The 24693-nt window shown below is 33.8% G+C and overlaps 1 protein-coding gene across 1 annotated transcript in view; it reads right to left on the bottom strand.

Moving 5' to 3' along the window:
* ANTXR2 (ANTXR cell adhesion molecule 2) overlaps window positions 1-24693 on the bottom strand; it is a 141185-nt gene that overhangs the window by 115161 nt on the left and 1331 nt on the right. The window contains exons 2-7 of the mRNA XM_004470820.4: window positions 24359-24430; window positions 22200-22271; window positions 11479-11560; window positions 10905-11012; window positions 10692-10760; window positions 9797-9877 (exon numbers count right to left, since the gene is read on the bottom strand). Coding sequence (XP_004470877.1) covers window positions 9797-9877; window positions 10692-10760; window positions 10905-11012; window positions 11479-11560; window positions 22200-22271; window positions 24359-24430 — 484 coding nt within the window. The remainder of the gene's footprint in view (window positions 1-9796; window positions 9878-10691; window positions 10761-10904; window positions 11013-11478; window positions 11561-22199; window positions 22272-24358; window positions 24431-24693) is intronic.

Raw genomic sequence — 24693 nt, 5'->3', positions numbered from 1 at the left:
ATCTTGAGTAACACCTATTTTAATGAATTTACATTGTCGAAATCAATGGTACCCATAAAGCATTGGGCCAGCTTGTAAAAAATAAAATCAAAAAACATAAAATAAATATAAATATAGCATGTATTTTCTTTTTTCAAAAAAAGAAGGGCTGATTATAGGTATGATGTATGTAAAGAGCAAAACAATATTAAATTACACTCAATGGTTTCTTCTGTGATCTCATTTTATAAAGATCAATTCTAGGTAATAAGGCTTTTTTGAAATAGATTATCACATTAAACTTAAATTCACTTATGCTACCCAAACATCTCCAACACTTCTACAACTCTATTAAAAATATTAAGTATCCACCTTAGCAATACTTTTTTAAAACTGACTTAAGGAAATAATATTACTGGCAAGAAAGCATTAGAGATACCTTACTGGCATCCTAGGTACAATCCTTAACAGACAGAGACTCCTAATTTCCAAGACATACAGCATATCAGAAAATATCACTAAGGGGAACAATGAAATCTTAAAAAGCAAGCTTTTTTTTTTTTTTTTCCTGATTCACTGTGAAGCTTTAACCACTACAGGAGTTCATCCCAAGTATTAACGATTCAGAATTTATATCTTATACTGAAAATTCTTTGAACAGCATTAGTCCTAAAAGTCCCATCAAAATGTAGCTTTATTTTTTATTTATTTATTTTTTTGGGTGAGAGAGTACCTCTTTTTTTCTGTCATTATTTTTTTTTAATGTTACATTAAAAAAATATGGGATCCCTATATACCCCCCACCCCCTCACCCCACTCCTCCCCCCATAACAACAACCTCCTCAATCATCATGAGACATTCATTGCATTTGATGAATACAATTCTGAGCAGTACCTCATGGTCAATGGTCCACACCATAGCCTACACTCTCCCACAGTCGACCCAGTGGGCCATGGGAGGACATACAGTGTCCGGTAACTGCCCCTGCAGCACCACCCAGGACAACTCCAAGTCCCGAAAACGCCACCACATCACAACTCTTCCTCTCACTCCCTACCCCCAGCAGCCAATATGGCCACTTTCTCCATACCAATGCCACATTTTCTTCAATTACCAATCACAATGGTTCATGAATAGATCAGTGAAAAAATGTAGCTTTAATTGTTAGCCACCTATAATTGTTAGCCACCTATGTGGATGAAATAAGCAGGCCACAACATTGAAATTATGTTTTTCAAGATCTTTTCTTGTTTGCCTTCCACCATTTAATACTTAGATACGTGATTTTATTTTTCTTCCTAGCTACCAAATATTCAACCCAATATATATTTCTCCTAGGGGCAATATTTCAATTAAAACATTTATAATTTGTAATCATGTGTTTTGATTGAGTTTGCTCTTTAGAAATGCTTGGAACTTCAAAATACCAGTTGCTCAATACTTCTTGCACCACACTGACCCATTTCTAAACACAAATTCTCTCTCCTTTTGCAAATAAGCAAGTAGTATAACAAATTAGTAAACAAATTTTTACTCTAAGAAATCAAGGGAGTAAATTCATAATCATTGCCTTTTACTCTTCTCAGCTCAAAACAAAATAGATACATAAAATGATGACACTATTAGTGAAAACATCCTATAATACAAATCTTGAAACAAAAAAGCCAAAAATGACATCTAAATTGCTCGGCACATCATCATTACAATTAAGTTATTACAGATCATCCTAGCAGGTTTGCTTTTCAGCATAACATAGAAAAATGTCAAAAATGAATTGCGATTTGAAACAAAAGTTTATCTGTCTCTGCTTTTTTTTTTCCTTCTTTTGTTTTGGTCAGGACCACCTCAGAACAATCATTTAATACTTTCTTAAAGGATGGATAGGCTTTATATAAAAGGCACTCAGAAAATGGGATAAAGGAACAATAAATGTTAAGATATGTTTCAGAACCTAAAATAATTTAGTTTCAACCTATTTTTTGCCCTGATGCATTTATTATTTCATGTTTGATTTTCCCACTCTCTTGTTTTCACTAAAACATGAAATGGATCTGCCAGTCTAAGTCTACATTTGTTCCATTTGATTTTTCACAAATCCAGAGTGACAAAATGTTTCCCTATACAACAGGAATAGAAAAAAAGAATTATTAATTCTGATATTAATTTTCCCATCAAACATATGTGCCTAAAACTGTTCTCAGAACAGCCACAGATATCATATGCGTATTTGTTACCTAGTACCCAGAAAAGTGTCTTGAATATAGTAAGTACTCGATAAATGTTTTTTTAATAAACTAGGAATTCATATATAAGAAAACAATGGTATTTAACTGAGCAATCATGCATTTCCCCCAAGAGAATTTAATGTAATGGTACATTTGGTCATAAAGCTTGGCCACTTCACCCCTTTTTCACTGTCCTTTGCATATTCTTACAAAAGGCAGTGAAGTCTAAAATCATCTCCTTCTGTAGCCCAACAGGTTAATATTGGAGGTTTTAAGAAATAAAAATTTAGTTTCCTCACAAAATATCACAAAGCTGTAGTTATTTATTCAAAGTGGATTTGATTTCTTTAAACTAACTCCCGACCAAATAAAGAAAAAGAAAATGTTACTATTAAGTAAGTTTATCATGAAAAGACAAATAGAATAGTGAGCAATGAATGTTAAGAAAAGGTTAAAGATCGGTTAATGAATAACTTAAAGCAAATTTTCCATGTTTCAATTTTTATTTTACTGGAATTTACAAGGAATGGGGAGCTTTATCAGAATATATATTTAAAAATTTGAAATATATTTGAATATAGTGAATTGTGATAGCCACTATTTTTTACCCAAAGAATACTTCATCCTCGAACTTCTACCAATGGCATCCCCTTTATGTTTGAGAAATATTTATTTTCTCATTGTTATCCTTGTGAGGCTATAAATTACAGTTCTTCCTGCCTTCTCCCTCTTCACTTTGCTCCCACCATGCTTTGGTCATGTAATATAGGCTACTCCAAACCATACTGACAAGTAATTGGTACAGGGATGAGTGCATGACCCAGCTAAGCCAAACAGAGTCCTTAACTAGGATTTATATTCTGAGGCTTAGAGAGAATAACTCTCTGTTTCAAATGGTCTTACTAAACTAAGTCTATATAAGTCTGAAGACTTTGGCCATTAAATTTCCATGCCACTCAACTTAAGGAAAAACTAAGGCAAAGAGAATCACCGACAAAATTTACTGAGAAAGAAAACACTGCGTACGTGGATAGATAGCCTGGATCTAGCAGTATTGAGGCAATTTCACCCTCTGGACCTTCTGGTTATATAAGCCAAAGACTTTCTTTTTTGCCTTATGCTGGTATGAATTGGGTTTCTGTCACATAGAGTCAAAGAGTCCTAAATACAGATGATCTTAAACAACACGCACAAGGAGTGCGCCCCATAAGGAGAGCCGCCCAGCACGAAAGAAAGTACAGCCTGCCCAGGAGTGGTGCCTGCCGCTCACACGGAGAGCTGACACAACAAGATGACTCAACAAAAAGAAACACAGATTCCCGTGCTGCTGACAACAACAGAAGCGGACAAAGAAGACGCAGCAAATAGACACAGAGAACAGACAACTGGGGCGGGGAGTGGGGGGGGTGGGGGGGGAGAGGGGGGAGAAATAAACAGATAAATAAATCTTTTTTTAAAAAGCCAATTCAATTCAGTTGTTTTCATACAAAAAGGAGTTGAATTTTTTAATGGTCAAATACATCATAACTATATTATAAAAATATTTTCAACGACTGGCATGGATCTTACTTTTTCAATCATTGATAAACAAAATAAGCAGTGACTACTTACCTAATACTGTATCAGACATAAAAAAGGGGGGAAATATAGTCCCAACCCTCTTACTATTAATGTGAAAGATGTTATAATGAGATACCTGAATTGAATTCAGTATTAAACACCTCTGGATAGAACAGAAGCCCAGTTTAATGTGATTTAAGAGTGATCCTCACATTATAGTCAGTCCTTTTAACAAAAGTCCTGAAAATCTATTTCCTAATTTTGAGTAAGTTCTACCAGTTTTTGGCTTTTTGCTATGAAAAAAAGCTCAAGCTTTTGGTTTTTCATTCAATAATGTGTTTAAAATTAAAGGTTTCTACACCTAAGTATTCAACATTCCTAACCCAGCCTGCTAAAAATCACTTAAACTAAGGGTTTACCAGGCTGTCTATTAGGTACCCTCTTCACCGAGGAAAATGATTTGCCTGTAGAGAAAGTAAGTTCACAGTATCTTCTCAGTCCATTAACACAGCTTTAAACATTGCTCTTAGATATGTTTCAAATAAAGATCAAGAGGCATTACTGGGAAAATCAATTTGGCTCAAAGTCAAACGAATCTTATATTACTAGCAACTATGAACGGAGCTACTTTTTGAAATATATATATCACTTATTTTTTCTCCTTCAGAAACAACCTATGCCATTTAATTTAGATTTCCTACATATATAGGTGTTCATTTCCTTCCTATTTATGCTTCTATACTCTTCAATTACTTAAAAACCTTGGAGTTAGCTGCCATCAGCTTGGTCTCGGACACCAAGGTTATTTAGAAAACCAGCTTTACAACGAATTCATCTCTTTCTGCTTAACGTTTTTCGAGGTACTCTATTTTTTAAAATTGTGAAAATATTTCCAAACAGTAAAAAGCATTCCATGGTCTTCTTCTTCAGACAAAAAAAAAAAAAAGATGGGCAGGTAATTTCCACAGTGTGATTTGAGTTTTATTCTTTCCATATTATTCACCAGTCTGTGGTTTTGTTTTATTTTTAATGTTTTCTTCCACAGTGCTGGTTCATGAAACATTGCTTAAGAACACAACGGTATTCACCTGTCAGTTGGAACTAAACTTGTTCAAATTAAAATTTCATTTTTCAAGCAAAATCCTACATTCAACTTCCCCAGAAACCAAAATGACTTTTTTTTTTACATTTCAAGATTTTAGCGATAATCTAAAGTGAAAAATTATACTCTTGTGTTTGTGGGCAATGGGAGGAATAATGACAATTCTAATGTTTTTCTAACCTTAATATTTCTCTGGACCACCACTTCCCTAAGGGATATACCTACCCACTGGGATCTCCCAGGCTCACTTCAACTTCTTCTCTGCCCTTCTGCCACTGTCACTTTGTTCAGTAATACTTCTGCCCCCTCCATTAGAACTGCTTTTACTCCTTACTCTAACTGCTCCTAGCTATCCATATTAGGTGCAAAATATGCAAGTTATATCTGAACCCTTCTCTGTCCCTTTCTTACTTTATCCAGGGAGTGCCCAGATTCTTCTCATTTTTTAATGCTTTCCAAATCTACCCTTTTATTTCGTTTCATCGCCATCACAATAATAACAACAGCAGCTAGTAATAGCTAGGTGGTCCTCAGAGCCTTGATCAGCAAAAGATAGAGGGGCTTTGATTTCTTTTATCAGAAGTTCAGCCCCATCCTGTCTCCTGGCATGCTTCTGAGGAGAGCAGAGAATTACTAGGTGCTTCCCACTTCAGATCCTTGACCTAGTTAACCCTGCAAAAAACCCAGAAACCCAGTGCCTAAAAGAAGCCCTATGGAACTAGGATGTGTTGGGGATGCTGTTTTCCCCTTAACAACTGGGGAAAACAGAAATTGTGGCTCTTTTCTAAAAGTGGGGCCTTGAAATATTACATAGCTCTTTGCAAGGAAATGCTAAATCTTATTTCCTTGGCTGATGATGGGGATGTCTAACTAGGACACAGACAAATATTTGACTTTGGGTAGCTCCACCTCCAGAAATTTTCTATATGCCCTACCTTGACTCAAACCTCTCACATACAATACCATCCCTTTTGAACCTTAGCCATGATGTATTTTGATTGATGGCCCTCTCCTTCGGCAGCCCACCCTACAGGTGGACAAATGGCCTCGTACTACTTGGTACTACTTGGTCCTAACTTTCTGCCATTCCTAGCTTCCTATAAAAAATTTTAAAAGCCCATCCCTGCAGAGTTAGATCACTCTTATTCACTACCTCTTTTAATTCACAAAATAACCCAAAAAAATAGAAATCACTGTCCCCTTTCGCCTGATGAGAACTTTAAATTTCAGAAAGATTCTGTTACAGGACATACCTAAAATCATATCTAGGAAGCAGCAGAGTTGGAACTCATGCCCCAGTCTTCCTGTTCTCAATCTCTAATTGGCTCTGCTTTATTAGACTTCCTTTGATCATGCCTCTCAAGGATTATTACAAGAAATTCAGAGCACAGCTGTCTTCTAAATCATCATATGCATTGCCGTAGAGTACTCATCCTAGACCTTTACTGATGTCATATAAATCCCACATTCTAAGTTAAAAACCTTCCATGGGTCTTCAGTTATTCATGAAATCAGTGCTAATTCCTCATCTGAGCATTTGAGGGTCTCCATAATTTAGATCTGGCCTACCTGTCAATGTTTGCCTCCTATAACCCTCCATAATCAAGCCAGATCCCACACCCTATCCTGTCCTTAGCCTCGCCCACTTAGCCCAGGCTCTTCCTCAATTTCCGTCTTCCTTGTTTCTATTTAAACACATTCTAATTGTAAGGGTCCAGTTCAAATCCCACCACAAAAAGCCTTCCATGACTTCACATACCTAAACTGACCCTGGCATTATAGCAACTGAGACTACAACAGGGACTTTAACACAAGTTATGTTATATGATTTTTTTTTTTAATAATCCTCCTCATTGAAATTTTCCTCCTACAAATCCCCATAAAACTTTATATGTCTTGCAGGGAACTTACCACATTCTGAACCTTGAGCCATCATTATGTTTAAGCTCTCTTAGAAGAGGCAATTTGTCTTATTAAAGTTTCTGTCCATATCATGTTTGCCTGGAAAGTAATCTAAAAAATTGTTGAACCAATACATTTTCACCCCAAATTAAAATAGAAAACTTATATGGTTTGCTGAAGCAAATATATTTTAAACAAGATAATTAAATTGTTATCATACAAGATGTTCATGACAAAAGTCTTTTGGATTCCCTTGCTTTTTTACTTATTGACATCAAAACTACTACAGTGTTTCTTTTTTTTAACTACCTTGAAGAAAGTCTCCAAAATGAAACTCCAACCTCTTGTTGATTAAAAAATTGATTCTGGGCAAACTATGACAACAATATATGATATCTTATACATTAAGGGAATCAGACTAAGCTACAAGATTTTAGGGAAAGGGGCAAGAAAACTACATTATCAATTTTTCTCAAAGATTAACTTCAAAGAAATTAAAGTACTGAAAATTAATAAGGCAAGATATATTTTAAAACAGCTAATTGAAAAATTATCAATTAGCAAATAGTTTGCCTGTGTAGTGCAAAACATCTGAAAGACTTAAATTTTCTGATTTCTCTCACTTGTTTAGCTTTGTGTATATATATTCCACAGTATAATTTCATCCATGAATTTAGAAAATCATAGAGAAATAATATCTTCTATATGCCTTTACCCTGGTATGGATTTAGCATATTTGTTTTAAAGATCTGATATAATTTTTTAAAGCAATATAATATTTTGTAGCTAAGAAGCACAATTCAAATTTTATTCAGTATTGTAGGTTTTATATATTATTAGCAGTGGTATGGAAACAATCTCAACCCTTGAGAAGAAAAGAAGTGTTTGATTTACCTTAAATTTCTGTAAAGTTGGCAAAAATCTCAAACTCTAATTATGTTGATGAAAATATCAACCATAAATGAAATCAAGTTTGGTTTTAATGATTACCTTTCTCCATCTGCCAGATCTGTTTGGGTTTCCCTAGTATTGGCTTCCCTGAGGATCATTTATTCCTCCTTTTATGACAAAACAGCTAAAGTTTAACTATATTGTGATGAAAGATGTACAGAGGCTTTTTTGGCAATTTGTAGCTAAAATAACAAGTCTTTCTAATTTCATGCTAAATCTTTCAACATAACATACTCAAGCTAAATATTGTCCATCAATATTCTCAGACAAGATAAGCTGTCTTTGAAGGCCATTATATTCAAAAGTTTTCCTTACAAGTAGAAAAATGAAACTGAAGAAATAAATATAATAAAGCGACAACATTATCTCATCTGATAGTTAACTACTAATTTCTCGAAGGGGAAATCTGTAGTTAAAAATCCACAAGAAGAGAGTTTTGAAAGGCAGAGTTATGAATTAAAGTTTTTTATAGAGAGAAAAAAATTTTTAATTAACCCAGGCAACTATTTTCTACTTTCCAGCATAATCAAACAATACTTGGAAATCCCCAAGTACAATAAAATTCTATTTAAATATAATGCATTGATTTGTTTATTTGGTGGCTAAAACTATACACCCTTTTTCATTGTTCATCCCTTTTCCTATATTTTAAAACTAAAATCACAGTTGTAAAGTACTTATCCCAAATCCAGTTATAAATTTTTTTATTATTTTTACATTGCAATTTTCCACTAAAAAATTAACATGATAATACATAAAAATTCATAATATACTCTAACCTTTACTCCATTCTAACTTTATATCTGGCCTATGCACTAAAGTATTGATATGTGATAGAACCAGAATACATGTTTTCTCTGAAAGGCTCCCTTAACCAAAAACAAAAAAGCCTATATACTACTAAAAACAAATTCACTAAATCTCACTGAGTTTTTGAACGATATGATGTTTAAAGAAAATTTTTTCAATGTCAGAACTAATGTCAAACAAACTACGTTTTTAGTTTATTGCTATATTTTGTTTTGTTTCATTTTGCTTTACACCTTCAGTAAATACCTAAAGATTAAAGGAAAGCTTTGGCTTAGAAAATATATATTATTCAATTCCATTTTAGGATGGTGTTTACCAAAATATCGTAAATACTTAATAGCGACTGTTGCTAGTGCTTCCAGCAAAAGGCAGTAAAATGAAGCATAAACCTCAGCTGTGAAAACTCAGTTTTGCTTTGCATTTCATCACTCCCTTTCTCCAGACCTTGTTCAGAGTAGCCCAGATTCTAATGATCATCAGAGACGGCTCAACTGAATTCCAAACAGAAATATTATGAGCTCCAGCAAAACTATTAATCATAAAAGTGGTGAGAACAACAACAGCAATCAAATATTCAGCCACTGGTTCAAGGTGCCATACTGATAACTAAGACATACCATATTTGGAGGAGGGAGTAATCATACATTCCAATCCAAATTTTTATTTTACATTTCCTCTAAAAGCCTATAAAACTTTCAAGATATCAACACAGTTAGAAATTCCATGCCCAAAGGGAGGATGAGTCTCAGAATGTTTATGAAAATCTTAAATTCTACACATTTTGTCAAATCCTATAAAACTGTACAGTCAAGTGTAAACCATAACATCAACTATAGACCTTAGTTAGTAGTAATGATTCAGTATTTGTTCATCAAGTGTAAAAAATGTACCACAATGATGTATGGTGTTATTAATAGGGGAAAATGTGGGAGTGGGAGGGGGTTAGAGCATATGGGAATCCCCTATATTTTTTTTGTAAATTTTATGCAATCTAAAATGTCTCTATAAATAAAGTTCATTATATGGGGGAGTAATATCACAAATCCAGGCTCACTGAGCCCATTTTTCAAGAATTAATACCAAATATTATTTACAAACAAAAGCCGATCTTTACAATTAAACTGTATCAGCAATGTCAAACAAAATTCCTTCTTAATCTCTTTCTTCAAGACAATGGCTACCTGCACTGAATGCCAAGATCACTTGTTAGAGTTTAAAAATGTACCTAAAATTATGAGCCTTTCTTGCCCTCAGAGAAATACTCACAGAATTAATTATTCCTTTAAGAGCTTGAAATCCACCTTTGACAGGGAAAACTTGTTCTTTGGAATCAGCAATTCTTTCAAGCTTTAGAAAAAGGAAAAAATAATAATAATAAGGTGTGGTTGAGACATACAACACTTTGAAAACGTCATTAAATTTTCAATTATGTCCATATGAAAAAATTACACCACAGGATTGATCCACCAGTATGACCTGTGTTAAAAGTCAGGCATTGAGATAATGACAATTGTATTATTCTAACGCTATCACCACCAAATGAACTGAGCTCAGTCACAACTCCTTTGCATTGGCTTCAAGATGCAATACCACAGGAGTACAGAAGCTCTAATATCCGTAAACACCATGAATTGCAGGAGTCTTAACCACGCTCAACAAAACATTTACATGTAACATCGATCATTTGAGTGAAAAAATCATTTTTAATATATCTGTACCCTCAAAACTTCATAGAAAAAAATTTTCTAAGAAAGCTTGAGAAAAATTATTAGCCTTCTCCTAAATGGACTTTCCAAAGCTCTTTACACCTCTGAGTAAAGTTTTAAATCAAACTAAAATCCTAAATAATACTGTCTTAATAACCATGTCTGTTGATTTAAGAGGAGTAATCATATTCAAAAGAAATGTTTCTCTAATATTCATCCCACAAAGAAAATAAATATGAAAAATGAAATATTAAAGAATTTCATTTTCAGTAATTAATTCTATCATAATTCTCTAGTTATTAGTGTAAAGCTCAAGACACAGCCAAGAAGATATTTTTATAGAAAATCTTTAAGTTGATTAATGTTATCATAAGTCATCAGTGAAAGGAATTTAATAAAATATTATTAAGCAAGTATGTGATTTAGATCAAAGTTCACAGATATGTTGTACTCACCTGAGCTTGTTCAAAATCTAGGACACCAACACAATAAACTCTAGCCCCAAGTGACCTGGATATCTTTGCCTATCTCAAAAAAAGAGAGAGAGAGAGAGAGAGAGAGAGAGAGAGAGAGAGAATGAGAATTACTCATATATTAGGTTATATATGCAGAGACACACAAAACAAAGTACAGCAGGGTGTAAAGAACAGTTTCAGTTCAATACTCACCTCTTTCTCTGCATATTGTGGCACCAGACCGTCCAACTTACCATCTGTTAGAGCAATTATAATACTAGCAGTTTTTAAGCCTCCTGCTTTCTGAATTTGTTCATTCGCCTGAAAATGAAGAATAATTTTTGAACTCACAATTTATTTTAACATTTAACCAGCATGGCTCCATCAAAACAAATTTGTAAATTTAACAAAGACAAAATACTATTCACTGACTTTTAAAGTAGGGTCTTTTGTATTAACTATTTTATTTGAAATATGCATATATTCACAGAATAGAGTAGCTAATACAGGGTTTAAATGACATACACTTTTAGATGTGGTCAACTAGTCTGAAAGTAACCACCAAGAAAATGGAAAATTCCTTAAAAGGCAAAATGTCATCCAAACTTTCCTTATCACCACTGTAATTTTTTCTATCAGTATCATCCCTAGAACAATGAAAAACATTTTTAAAATTGTAAGATAAATATGAAATGAATTTTTTGAGCTTTAATAGAGAGTTAAAATGTATTTTATTACAAAATGAGGAAGCATTCTTTCCCATATATATAAATGTAAAAGAACTTACTAGCTTTAGTCCTTCATGGATATATGTCTCTCCTACTGGACTAACTTGTTTTAAATCCTCCAAGCCTTTGCTGATTTTGCCTCTGAAAATAGTATATTATAATATTAAACAAAATGAACAAAAATCTCAAAATAACTTCTCAAAAAGATAGCAAAATTGCAGCTAAGGTTTCTTCAGTAAAGTAAAGGACATGGGCTTTGAAGGTAAATATAGCTCCTCTCGCCATTTTTTCATTTTAATAAACATTTAGTTACTCCTGTATTTTAACTATAAAAATTAAAAGTACCAATCATGCAAAATGTCTTGAAAAATCTAACCATATTCTGGCCATGTTGAGCTGAAAGAGGATATCTTCAATCATATTTGTTTTACTAAATGCTAAGTAATAAATCATTTTTCCCTTATTTACAAAAATACAAGAATTTACTAGCTCAATTTCAGTGGAAAAGCATTTATGAAACATCCACACCACCTCCCTGCAAATAGGACATTTTCTTTGATATCTCCAAATTCCTAAAGCACATTACTTAATCCTTACTTATGGAAATTTACATTTTCTACTTTTGTCTTCCAGAAACTTATCTCATGATTTAGTCATTTTTGGGGCACCTTCCCATTCATCCAGAGACCAACACATTCTCTTGAATATAGTAGGTATGTAATACATATTTGGTGAATGAATGAAAGAAAAGATGTATGTATAAATGGACTGGTGGATGGATGGATGGATGGATAAGATGATAATAGATTCTTGGGAGAAGCAATATGAATGAAAAGGATGAAAAGACACAAACCTTTTTAATCTTGACTAATTAGTCGCCTTAATAGGGGATGTCTAAATGGGATAAGATTTCAATATTATTAAGAATAGCTTTGTGTGTATAACTACGAAAAGACCCAATTTTTAGAGTTTTTATGTCGTTCCAAAGATCCCTTTAAAAATAACTATAACCACAAGATTCTTAAGACATAAATAAAATATTGAAAAAATCCAAAAGTTTCCAAAGTTATTTTAAAAGTTTTCATTTGAAAAGATCAGAAGAGACATCCTCAAGATATTGTTTTGATAATTTTAGATTTTCAAAAGAAGCAAAGAAAAAGTCTTTGTAAATAGAAAAGTCATGAGTGGCAAACTAAAAACTATAATGCCTTAAATGAAGCATGAAGAGATGCCATACTTCAGAGGAAGACAGATGAAAGTAGATTAATTATAAAAAGAATATTGCCTGAACATCATGGAAACTTACTGGTGTCACACACATCATACTCCATTATAACACATGTCAAAAATGTTCAGAATTTATTTTGTCATGCTACAATGTTTTTCTCAATTACTTAAAATAAAGGAGGCATTCACCATAGCTTACACATCTTATAAAAGTAACTTTTGATTACATTTTGATATTTTTAAGAAAATTATCAAACTAATTCTCCATCTCAAGAGTTTTCCAGAAAACACAAGACAACTACAAAGTATGAGTCTTCTCCTCCTCCAGGGAGGCTTAGTTGTCTCCACCAACTCTCAGTGACTGTCTCTTTAAATACCTAGTCCAAAATCTACTTATTCTGTGAACCTTTCTCTATCTTCATTATATTACTTTTTCTGGAATGTCTTTCTATCCACACCTAAATTAAACTTCTGCTACAATGAATAATTTTGTCTATTAAAAGCATTCTATTTGAAAATAATTTAATTCAATGTCATTTAACTTTTTCACTTCTCAACTATACTGAAAGTTTACAGTAAGAACAGTGGGCCATCATCACTGTTTTTTATTTATATACTATAATGGAGCCTCCAACCCTATATTTTTTGCTTCTTTTAATGCCTTTTGCAAAGTGTTCAATAAATTTTTCAGTCTACAATTAAAAAATAATTCAAAAGATGATGGAGTAAATTATATTGAGTATAAGCTTGTTTTATCTAAATATTTATGTTCAATATCTACAGAAACAACTTGAAATTGATTCTGTCTGAATGAGGATATAAACCAAATATTTTGTGCATCCCAGAAATGACTGGCAGTGTGTCCTCAAGCACTAATATTTGCTGCCAAAAGGAAAGTGAAAAAGACAACTGAAATTCAAGTTTATGCAAACAGATTTTGCATGGTAAAAATAGCCTTCACACCAGACCCAGCTCACTGTTAGTTTTAACAACTAGACAATACCAGCATTTTAAGGTGTACCCTCTACAGAAGACCTTAAATTGAAGGTATTTTCCAAACGGATTGAGAATATTTTGTGAAGGTAGGTCTCTGTAGCTTATTTCTCTAGAAGAGACAGATGGAGGCACCTCTTGGTTTTCTATCCATACCCACAGCTACCTCCATAATATTATGAGTTGCACTGAATCCCATCACTACTTTTGCAACTGCATAGTCACAGGAGGACAGTATGCCTTGCCTGGAGCCAAGACATCAACACACATAAGTCCTAGCTGTGTACTTCTTCCAGGAAAACTACAGCCTTTCAGCATCTCCTCAATCAACATGGTGTCACTCTGGAGAAAATGAAAGCCAAAAAATGACAGGGCAGATCTCAAGACTTCGAAGGATCATGAGCAATTAGAAAAACGTGCTAAGTACCTCTATTAGTAAATAGTTAAGTGGGGAGAAGCAAAATGCAGTAGGTTAAAAACAAAACTCACTAATCTATACTATGACCTTAAAGAAAATTTAAAGGAAAGCAAAAGGGGAAATGATAAAAACAAAAGAAGAAAAAAACATAAGTTAATAAGATCAGCTAAAATCCAATACTGTCTTAGAAGATCAGCTTTACTGAGTTTGGTTTTAGTCCTTCATCTTCAACCACAAGAAACAGTAATACTGAAACCACTTTTGTATTTATTATGAAGCTGTTGTCAAGGAGACCGCTTGATCCAATGTTCCCTATAAGGTTTCAGGGCAGAAGTTTCTTTGTCACCCCTGAGTACTTGCTATATACTTCCTCCTTTCTGCTAATTACAATTATGTAAACTATGTTTACTTCTTGCCCTGGCTTCTGAGAAGACTAAATAAGAGAATAAGTCTTATTCTCTTAGAAGAATAAATGTCTTATTCTCTTGCCTTCCCTATGGGGAAGTCCACACTGAATTCCTTATAGATTTACAAAATTCGGCCACATTCCTATGATTATCATATTGCTTCATACTCTTTTCCATGGTCTTAATTTGTCTTTTGATATTTCTTTAAATTTTTTGCAATATTTTTACATTCTCTTCAGCCTCAAATACTTTTAGGCAAGAGGCAGGATTTAAACAAATACAATGGTATATTAAAACTCTGAATTTCTATTGAGAATCAGGAGCCAGACTCTATACTTAACTCATCCTCCTTTATTTTAGAATTAGATTGATTGAAAAGAGAGAGAGACAGAGACAGAGACAGAGAGACGCAGATAAGGAGGGAAGGATAGAAGGAAGGAGGGCGAGAGAGGGAGGGAGGAAGGAGGGGAGAGAGAAGAGTAGGAGGAAAACAGACACTGCTTCGTTTTTCTTTCATCTATGAAGGGTAGGGAAGGGAAAGGAAGGATTATGCCATATCAGTAATTTTTCTCTATCCACAGAACATTCTGGATTGTGGAACATGTGCATCATTTCTTAACTAAAGCAAAGGTATACTGAAATAGTGGCATAAATAAAATGATTAGTAGTGAATTCTGACTTGTCATATAACACAGTAAAGGCATAATTTTAAGTATCTTCTAGATCTTAAGAATGATGCACATTTATACAATGTATCTATATAGTACTTGACCTTTCCAACTTACATCACCTTTACTTTTCAGATTTCAAATCTCTTTCCAGATTTCAGTCAATCTACACACATCTGTCGAACACAGTAAATATTGTAATGTCACCAAATCTCTACTTATCTCTACAAATGCAGCAGAGTTATCCACCATGGCTGTACACTGGAATCACCCGAGATGATTCTTAAAAACATCTCTCTGGGCTCTGCTAAATCCAATACTGTCTTAAAGTGTTTTCATTCACTCTTTAGATACTTATTAAGTGCCCACTGCAATATTTATAACACAATTGCATTTGGCAGTTTTGGGCATTCAGAAGGTTGTGAGTGCCTGGATAGAAAGGGTGATAAGAGAGAGGAAAGAGGAGTAAGAGAGTGGTAGTGTCCAAAACAAACCCTCTTCATTATTGCTTTTCCTTTAGACTGTTCTGTTGCTCTTCTAGAAAACCTATAAATGGTAGCAGGCTGGATTTAATATAACAGTACAGCATAATGGCTAAGATCCCAGACTCTGGAGCCAGACTGCATGGAGTCAAAATCCAGCTCTTCCACTTACCAGGTGTGTAAACCTGCACAAGCTACCTAATCCCTGTGTCTTTCAGCTGCCTCATCCATAAATAAAGTAAATAAGAATACCATTCCTTAGGGTTGTTGTGAAGATCAAATGAGTTAACACCAATAAAATGTCTCGTACAAAGTGAATGTTCCATAGACATTAGTTCTTATTCTTAGTAATGTCACAAGGTGTGTCAAGGACTGAGCAAGGTCCCCTGCCAGTTAACCCTCAAATCTTTCTTTAGGCCACTCTGCATCAAACAATGACCACAACAGATGGGTCGAGAATGGCGGCTGGGCCTCAAGTCCCAGCTCTAGTACTTACTAGTCTTGTGACTTTGATAAAGTTATTTAACCTCTCTTGATCTTCATTTCTCCCATATGAAAAACAGAATAAGAAGAGTGCTCACTATCTCTAGTAATAGAGTTGTTATAAAAATTGAAGGTGCTGTTATATGTAAAACACTGTATTGTGTGTCACCTAAATATTCAGTAAACATTACCAACTATTATAGCTGTTCACTGTACTCCTGTCTCTTTATATTCATAAAAGAGAACTAAAGTATGAACTATCAGCCTTGTTAGTCAGAGTTTGCAAACCTCTTTTGATAATCATTCTTTTATCATCCCTCATAAAACACAGAGAATTTTTAAACTTTATATGAAGTGATACAAACTATAAATCATAAGCACAATGTATTTCACCTTAGCTCTTGAACGCATAGTTGAATATGAACAATCTCAAAATGTACTTCTTTTAAGTACAAAATTTTAAATTATTTTAGGAACTTTGTAGTCCAGAGGACAGATCAATGAATTCAAGGTAGCAGTACCAGATACAAAAATATCTGCTTACAAAGTGTCCTGCACAATCTGAGTTCTGTGGGAGTCTTTATTCAATTTATAGTTTGCATTTACCAAAGTGTGGCACATGGATCATACCTTAAATTCATAACTGCTTCGTTTAGCATATTTTTACTTCAGCTTAACTGCTCACTGCCAGAATGAGCCCTCCATATTACTCCCAGGCACAAGTTATAGAGTACCTAATTTTCTAGAACATGGACACAAACACATGTGGGACTTCATTAAAGTAACTATTAATATATCCATCATTAGAATCTGACCTACCATACCCAGACCTCTCCCCTGTTAGCACAATGTGTGGCCCAAGCAAAATTCCAGAAATAATCACTTCTCTAAAAATAAATAAATAAATAACCAATCCAGTTACAGTCACTTCCTCTAATGACCTCACTGATTGGAAGACTAGAATAAATTTAGAAGATGAATATGTTTTTGACTTCTGACAAATTCTGACAAATTCTGAAAACTGGAGAAAGAGGAACACAGAGAATTTAAGAGAGTTCAGCACAGTGCTTGAATGCTCACACTTGGTAGTGGACCTGAATTTGAATCCTGGCTTTAACACTTTCCTGTGTCACTTTAAGCAAAGCTATTTGACTTCTTTAAACCTCTGTTAAAATCCTGGCACATCATGATGACAGTGAACTCTAGTAACCTCCAAATCCCTTTTCACCTTAGTCCCCCTTCTACCCAAACATGAACAAAAATAAAAGGGAAAAAAAAAACTTGAAGAAATACAAATGAAAAAAGTTAGAAGAAAAGTAGTTAAAGTGGAGCAGAAGAAGAAAGAAAAATGAATTCATGTCACAAACATTTATTCTGCATACAATACATGTCATATTCTTAACTAAACTTTCTTGTGCCTTATATGCATTTAATCTTCTTAACAGTGCTGTGCGGTGGGAATGTTTAGCAACTTCCAAATTGTCAAGGGAATTGGACAGTAATATGCTAAGTAGTTGTCCACGCCCAGAAAACTTGTATGGTGTATCCATGAATATTTGACTCCAAGATTCAATCCTGGTCTTTTCACTCAAACAAGAAGGTGTCAAGAGTTAATGTAATGGTTAGATAGGGTTTATTCCTGAATGTTTTTCTTTCCAAACCTTAAATTCCATGCTGATTCCAAGATAGCTATCTCTGGCTACATAAGAAGTCAGAACATCTTTTATTTAATCATTTTTAAAATTTATTATAAATAATAATTCTTGTTGAAATATTCTAATAATCTAGATGTATAAACATTGAAATACAATGGCTTTCCCTTCCTTCAATCTCACTCCTAACAATTGAAGGTTTTTTGAGGTGTTTTTTTTCAAAAATAAAATCACATAGAATGTTCTGCAACTTGCATTTTTCCCTAATGTTCTTAGATATATTTTCATGTCAGTATATATGAATTTTCCAGTGCTTTTAATGGTTAAAGAGTATCCCATTCTATGCATAAAATATAATTTAATTATAGTGTTATCCATTGATAAGTATTTAGATTTAATGCAGTTTTTCACTAAAATGAGCAATGCTAGAGTGACTAATTTTACACAAATATCTATCTCTGCATACTAGGTGCCAGTTTTTCAATAGGACATAGCCCTAAAATGTAGAATTGCTGGTAAGAATCTTCTAACTTTTACAGATACTGTCAAATTTCCCTTCAAAATTTATGAACCAATTCATAAGTTATCAGCTGTATATAAAAGACTATTTTCCCACAAAAGTGTATTTTAGCTTTTGAGGAATTAGAAAAAAAAATTCTCTTAGATAATAGAAAAGTTTATATTATGGAAACTTAATTAAATGACTTCTCTATAATTTCCTACAAGTTTGCTTAACGGAATTTTTTTCCCTACGTGATTATTGTACTCAGGTCAGGCTTTTTCCAAACTTTGGGTCATTTGAGGGTTTTTTTTTTAGCAAGTATATTGAAAAGGGCGTTGGAAATGTTCTCATCTGAAATAGAAGAGTAGGAATGAGAAAAGTAGCATTTTCTTATGTGGTATAATTACAAAGTGAGACAATATTTCAAAGCAGTTAATGACCTGGATTCTGAAGTCAGACCAACTCATTCATTTAATTCATTTCAACAAGGATGTAAGTGAGCATCTACTATGTGCCATACTTTGTCCTAGGCTTTAGGATATATGGTGACCAAGACAAAGAACACCCTGTTCTTATGCAGTTTATATTAGGATCACGGAGATAAAAATTAATTGATTAATCAGCAAAATAATTTCAAAAAGGAATACAAAATAGATATTGTGAAAGATTACTGCTGAAGAGTAATGAATGCTTTGGATTTGGTGGTCAAGAAAGAGCTATCAAAAAAAGGTGACTCATGAGATGAGGTTTGAATGACAAAATGCAAACAGCCAGGGACATAGAAGAAGAAAAGAGAAAAGCTTGGAAACAAGTTTTGTTGTATTCAGGAAATAGAAAAGCCAGTTGGTCCAGACTGTGGCAAGTGATGTTGCTGCAGAATACTGGGTGGGTTGATCAGGTAGGGCTTTTAGGTGGTGGAGAGAAGTCTGCTTTCTATTCTAAGCCACTAGATTGCTTTACACTATAAAATATCATTCTGGTTAATATACTGCTCACCACTTATTAATTATGCATCCTTTAACAAGCTACTTCGCCTCCCTTAGCTTTAATTTCCTTATTTGTAAAATTCAAATAATAATAGAATCTACAACACAGGGCTGACCAAGATTAAATGAGGTAATGCATGGAAAGCACTTTGCATAATGCCTGAGACATAATAAGTGTTTGGTAAATGTTTTCAATTAAATCACTATTACAGCATTAATTAATATCACATTAAATAGAACAGAGAATAGTCCACAATCCCCAATTATACAACATAACAACTAAAATATTTCTTAAAACTAGTCCTGTCTCCATATACTTTCATATTGAATCAACACAGCCTGGGCTAATTATGTGCATGGGCACACCCCTTTCTCTCCTCCCATACTAGATTATTTATCTTTGTGTTAGTCCCAGAGCCCACAGTTCTCAGTATATCATAGACAAGGGAGGCAGGTACCAAGGTAGGTAAAATGGATGGACTAAAAGATATATGGTGGACAAAAATCATAGGAGCAAAAGAAAAGAAGGAAATGTTTCAAAATGAAGTATTTGAAAGAAAAAAGTTTTTAAATGATGAGGGTATAAAATCTGTAACTAATATTTACTTGTCCTTGCTTATTTAACTAGTGATGGATGCCATGCTGAAACAGTAAAAGAAGACATGGTCATACGGTAAGGACTGCCTTCCAATCTTGCCTCACCTCTACTGAAAATCTTTAGCAATGCTCAGAGAAACATGAAAGAGCTACTTCTCCTATTTACCAACGCACTAAAGAATTATGAGTAATAGAACTAAAATTGTGAAACCTGTCATACCTTACACTACTTTTCTTTGCCTAACCTTTGCTCTTCTCATGCACTCAAATCTATTTGTAAGTTTATATATACAAGCCCAAATTCTAGACTTTGAAACAAAGATCCACAATTGCTTTGTAAACATTTGTTCACTGTTCTTGTATGTAAATATGCAAGCTGTTTCTAAACACTTAAAAGTAGTGGAGGAAAAGTAACCCAATATCCAAATATGGAACCATAGAAATTTGAGAAGTTACTGATTCAATTAAATAAAATTAATAAAAATACAATAAAGGGGAAGAAAATAATATTCTTTATTGGATATTGTTCTATATCATAGAAGGTGCTTTTCTATACACTGTTTTATTATTTTGATCTTCACAACAACTCTCTTAAGAAAACATGGTTGATTTTATGTATGCATTTTATAGACATAAAAACTGACAACTGAGTAGATGTTTAACCCAGAGTCTTGAAGTCACTAAGTGGCAAAACTGGAACTCTAACCCAGGACTTATTGTTGCAATGTCTGCCTCTAGAAACCAATTTAAAATGTCACAAATAGCAAAATTCTTTAAAACTGAAAGCATTTCTATTTAGAAAGAGTACCAAGGAGCTAACTATGCATAAAGTAAGTGAGTTGCAAAAAGCATTATTAAAATTGCCCCTGGAATGTTATAAATTCTTTGAACCAGAACAATATTCCTTATACATATCTAATTTTTCTCTAATCATTAAAATATTGCATATTCCCTAACTCCAGATAATAATAAAAACAAAGCATTTATCTATTGGATCTCATATGCCAGGATCTGTCCTATGTTCTCCACATTCATTAACTTCAGACTTTAAATTAACCTTTTGAGTTAAGAATTGTTATCATCCTCACCATCTTCATTATATAGATTTTTTTTTAAACTGAGGGAACAAGAGGTTGTATAACTTGCCCATGACCATTTAGCTAGTAAATTGTAGAGCCAGGATTTAGATCCAGATAGACTTGATGGCTCTTAACTGAAACATTATGCTGCCTCATGAAAGAAAAGCCTCTTCTTTATCCTATTCCAGTCTCTCCTCTATTAGATTCAACCAAGAAAAAGGAAGGAATCACTAACTTAGATTAAGGATTTAAACCCTTTCCAAGTACATGAATTACAAATAAGACCTCCTCAGGTCTTCCTGAGTCTATCTGAATGTCATGCTTCCTTGGTATTTTTAAGGGGGAAATCCATTTATAAAAAAAGTTTCATTCACATGCAACTTCTCAGAAATCTACTTATTATGAAAAACAAAGTATGCCAGCCTCCATTGCTAAAACTACAATTTGGAGAAATTTGATTTCAACATACAGTAACTCATTCATTCAAAAAAAATTTATTGAGCAAGTAATATTTTACACACACTGTGTTAGATGAAATTGATATAAAAATGAAGAAACTTGCCCTTTTCACTGGGAAACTCATAGGCTAGTGACCAAAGCTGATCCCATGGAAAGCATCCATCCTTTAAAATATGCCAACAACCAATTCTAACTTGCTACAATAGATTCAAATGACATAGAAATGATCATTTGAAATACTGTGACAATGACTTGAGAAAAGCTACACTTTTTAAAAGAACTAAGGATAGATGATGATAGATAGATAATAGACAGAAAAAATATATACACATATCTAACTATCTATGGCAAGTTCCTTTTGAATTACTATGTAAAAGAAAATGTGTTCAGGATCAGTGGATCTCAGAGTAAGACTAGAAATAGAGGATGTCTCTTTTGAATCTAGTAAATGATTTAAATAGGCCCATATCTTTCTACTCTCCTGCATTCTTCAAGTTCCTGGTTGATTAATATATCTAAAAAACAAAGATACAGAACTACTAACAGTAATAGAGAGAGGGAAAGATTGGAAGTTCAGAATGCACAGCTAAGGCAGGAATCTGGATTCATTGTACATTACAGAGCCAATGTAAATGATATTGATTTTGGGATTGTCTGCTCTTTTTTATTACTTGTAACTCCTTTTCCCTCTATTAGTGAAGAGAACTGAGTTGTCTGATCATTTGCTTGATTCCACTGAGAGGCCTGAATCACCACATGGAAATATCAATCATTCCTCTAAGATTAGTCTCTGCTAAAAGCCTGCAGTGAAATGATAATGCACTAACCTGTCTCCAGTTAATGGCAAAATAATGGTTGCTTGAGAAGAAAACACAATGAAAGATAATTTCATTTGAGGGCTGCAAAATAAAAAAAGAGACAGTTAAACATTTTTTAAAGAAATAATGATACAATACAGATGTATAGTTAGGGAGTCTCATTTAAAATTGGTCTTGCTGACTGGTCCAGGCTTCTTTTAAATGGGCCTCTCTAAGTAGATATTCTAACTCTGCTTAACACCACTGTATATGTTATCTGGGACTTAGTCAATGCCTCTCGGCATTCAAGCACTCTTCCATGACCCATAGAGACTGGCATTTCGGAAGGAACTAGCTAGAAAGACAAATTCTAGACCAGTATAAAATTCTTTTGTAGGAAATGGTTCTATTTTCAGTATCTCCTTAAAGGAGGCCAGAACCTTCAGAGGGATTATCTTTAGCAATATTTAGGGTTAGAGAGCAGAGTGTCTGGCATAATTACCAGAACTATGACATGAGTCCATACAAAAGTTACCTAAAGTAGGAAATTTTAAAGAGTGTCATGAAAAATGTGAAAGAAATTAACAAATCACATCTTAATTAGGCACTTTCAATTTTCCAGGTCTCAAAGACCATACTTCCAATTGACACTTACTCTAATCAGCTACATTTCTCAAGCTTTGGACATATATCTCAAAGGATGGTTCTTGTTTGTTTGATACTTTATGTGATTATGACTAAGAGCTGAAAGTGAAGATATGAAACTAATATCTAAAAATTGAAAATCAGCATTATTTCAAAGGCTTACACAAATTTTAAAAATCACTACCTTTAGTAATCACCTCTTTACCTCTTTTTCACTTTCTACAACATGTTGTTAGTTAGTAACTGAGCAATTAGGCTTGAGCCTGGGAACTCTATATTCCAAAGAATTCCAACTTTCAAACCAGACGAAATAAGTAAGGATCAGGATTCTTTAAAATGTTATACTGAAATGATCTGTTGCTTATAATTAAATTCTACGTAAAACTTTCTACACACTCTTAGATTTAACCAAAAATTTTCTAAACAACTGTCCCTTCTGCCATGGACATTTATGAATATAGGGACTTGCTTATTTTCCTTTCCTAGAGAGTTTTACCTCAGACTCTGTCCAGAATGAGAACATTATACTTGGCTTCTTAAGAAGGGGACGTATGACTGAACATGGACAAGCATACATTTTTTTATAGGGATAAGTTTTCTGCTGCCAATAACTGAAAGCAAGGATTGCCTAGGCCTCTACAGATTGTTTGAAGTTACTTGCAACATGACTTTCAAAATGTTTTGATCATCCAAGCCTGTTTTACAGAAAACATTTGGGCTAACAAGACTGAAGGAAGCAATATTTAATGATACAGCTCCTATTCATGTCCTTTCCATTATCTTGATAAACTTGGATTTTCTCATTGCATTTTTTTTCCTTAAAAAAGGGGGGGAGTGGGGTGGGGAAGAGAATGAGAGAGAAAAAACAGTTCAAAAGCCTGAAATCCTGCGGTTATTTTTAACTGGGAGATGCCACTAATTTCTAGTTACCTCTAAATAAGAGACTAAGCTGGATTTCATAATAGTTATCCTTTTTATAGGAGGAAAAAACAGCCTTTCCTAGTGAGGCTTATTGCATATATAGAACAGTTAAATTTTAAACCAGCCACACACCCACACATTGTGTAAACACAAGTCTTTCTTTAAGCACCACACAAGTGCCTTTTCTGGTAGTGGGTTATTAACACATGTTCATTTGAAGTTTTCCAACACTTTTTTTTTATGTGGACCTCTACAATGCTAAGAATTGTGTGGAAAGGAAAATATATTATGGATACTATTAGCATAAAATTTATTTTTAATGTGATAAATTATGAGGAAGTGTAACTGAAATTCAAAACAGATGAAAAGTCAGAAAGGAATAGACATTTGGAATAGTATTTGAAGATGCGTCCCAGAGCCTGAGCCAAGTTTCTGGGATCAGATGAAAGAAGCCCACAAAGACTGAAGGGCTATCCTAATAACAGCATGTGTGCAATTATGACTTTTAGGCACTTAAAAACCAACATTTGGGGGGGGGGGGGGAATTCCCTGCATATTCCCTACAGTTTCATCTACTCCCTCTCCACCTCCCACACTTCTGCATAAAAAAGTGGAGAAAATACCTCACAAATTTCTCTGTAAGTTGTTGGACAAAATTGTAAATTTCAATCCAGTTATTCGCCACACTGCCAGACCTGAAAAATGAAATTGAACTGATTAGAAAAAATAAAACAAGGAACTGATGTGTAAACATTTCAGAGGGGTTGCTTGATACCAGGAAGATGGGTGTAACCTGGCGTCTCTTCATGCAAAGTAATGGTGTCTACAGCTTGAAACTGTGGCTGCTACAAAAGTCAACCGGCCCGTCTTCTAGGACAACCTGCCTACTGATTTGTTAGAGTAAATTCCAAGATAAACACAATAACCTTCCTTAGCAGGAAATGCAAACCACCCGGGG

This window comes from Dasypus novemcinctus, chromosome 1 (genome assembly GCF_030445035.2).
Source record: "Dasypus novemcinctus isolate mDasNov1 chromosome 1, mDasNov1.1.hap2, whole genome shotgun sequence".
NCBI lineage: Eukaryota > Metazoa > Chordata > Mammalia > Cingulata > Dasypodidae > Dasypus > Dasypus novemcinctus.
The sequence above is the reverse complement of the archived record's forward strand: the minus strand, read 5'-3'. Positions and strand labels throughout refer to the sequence as shown.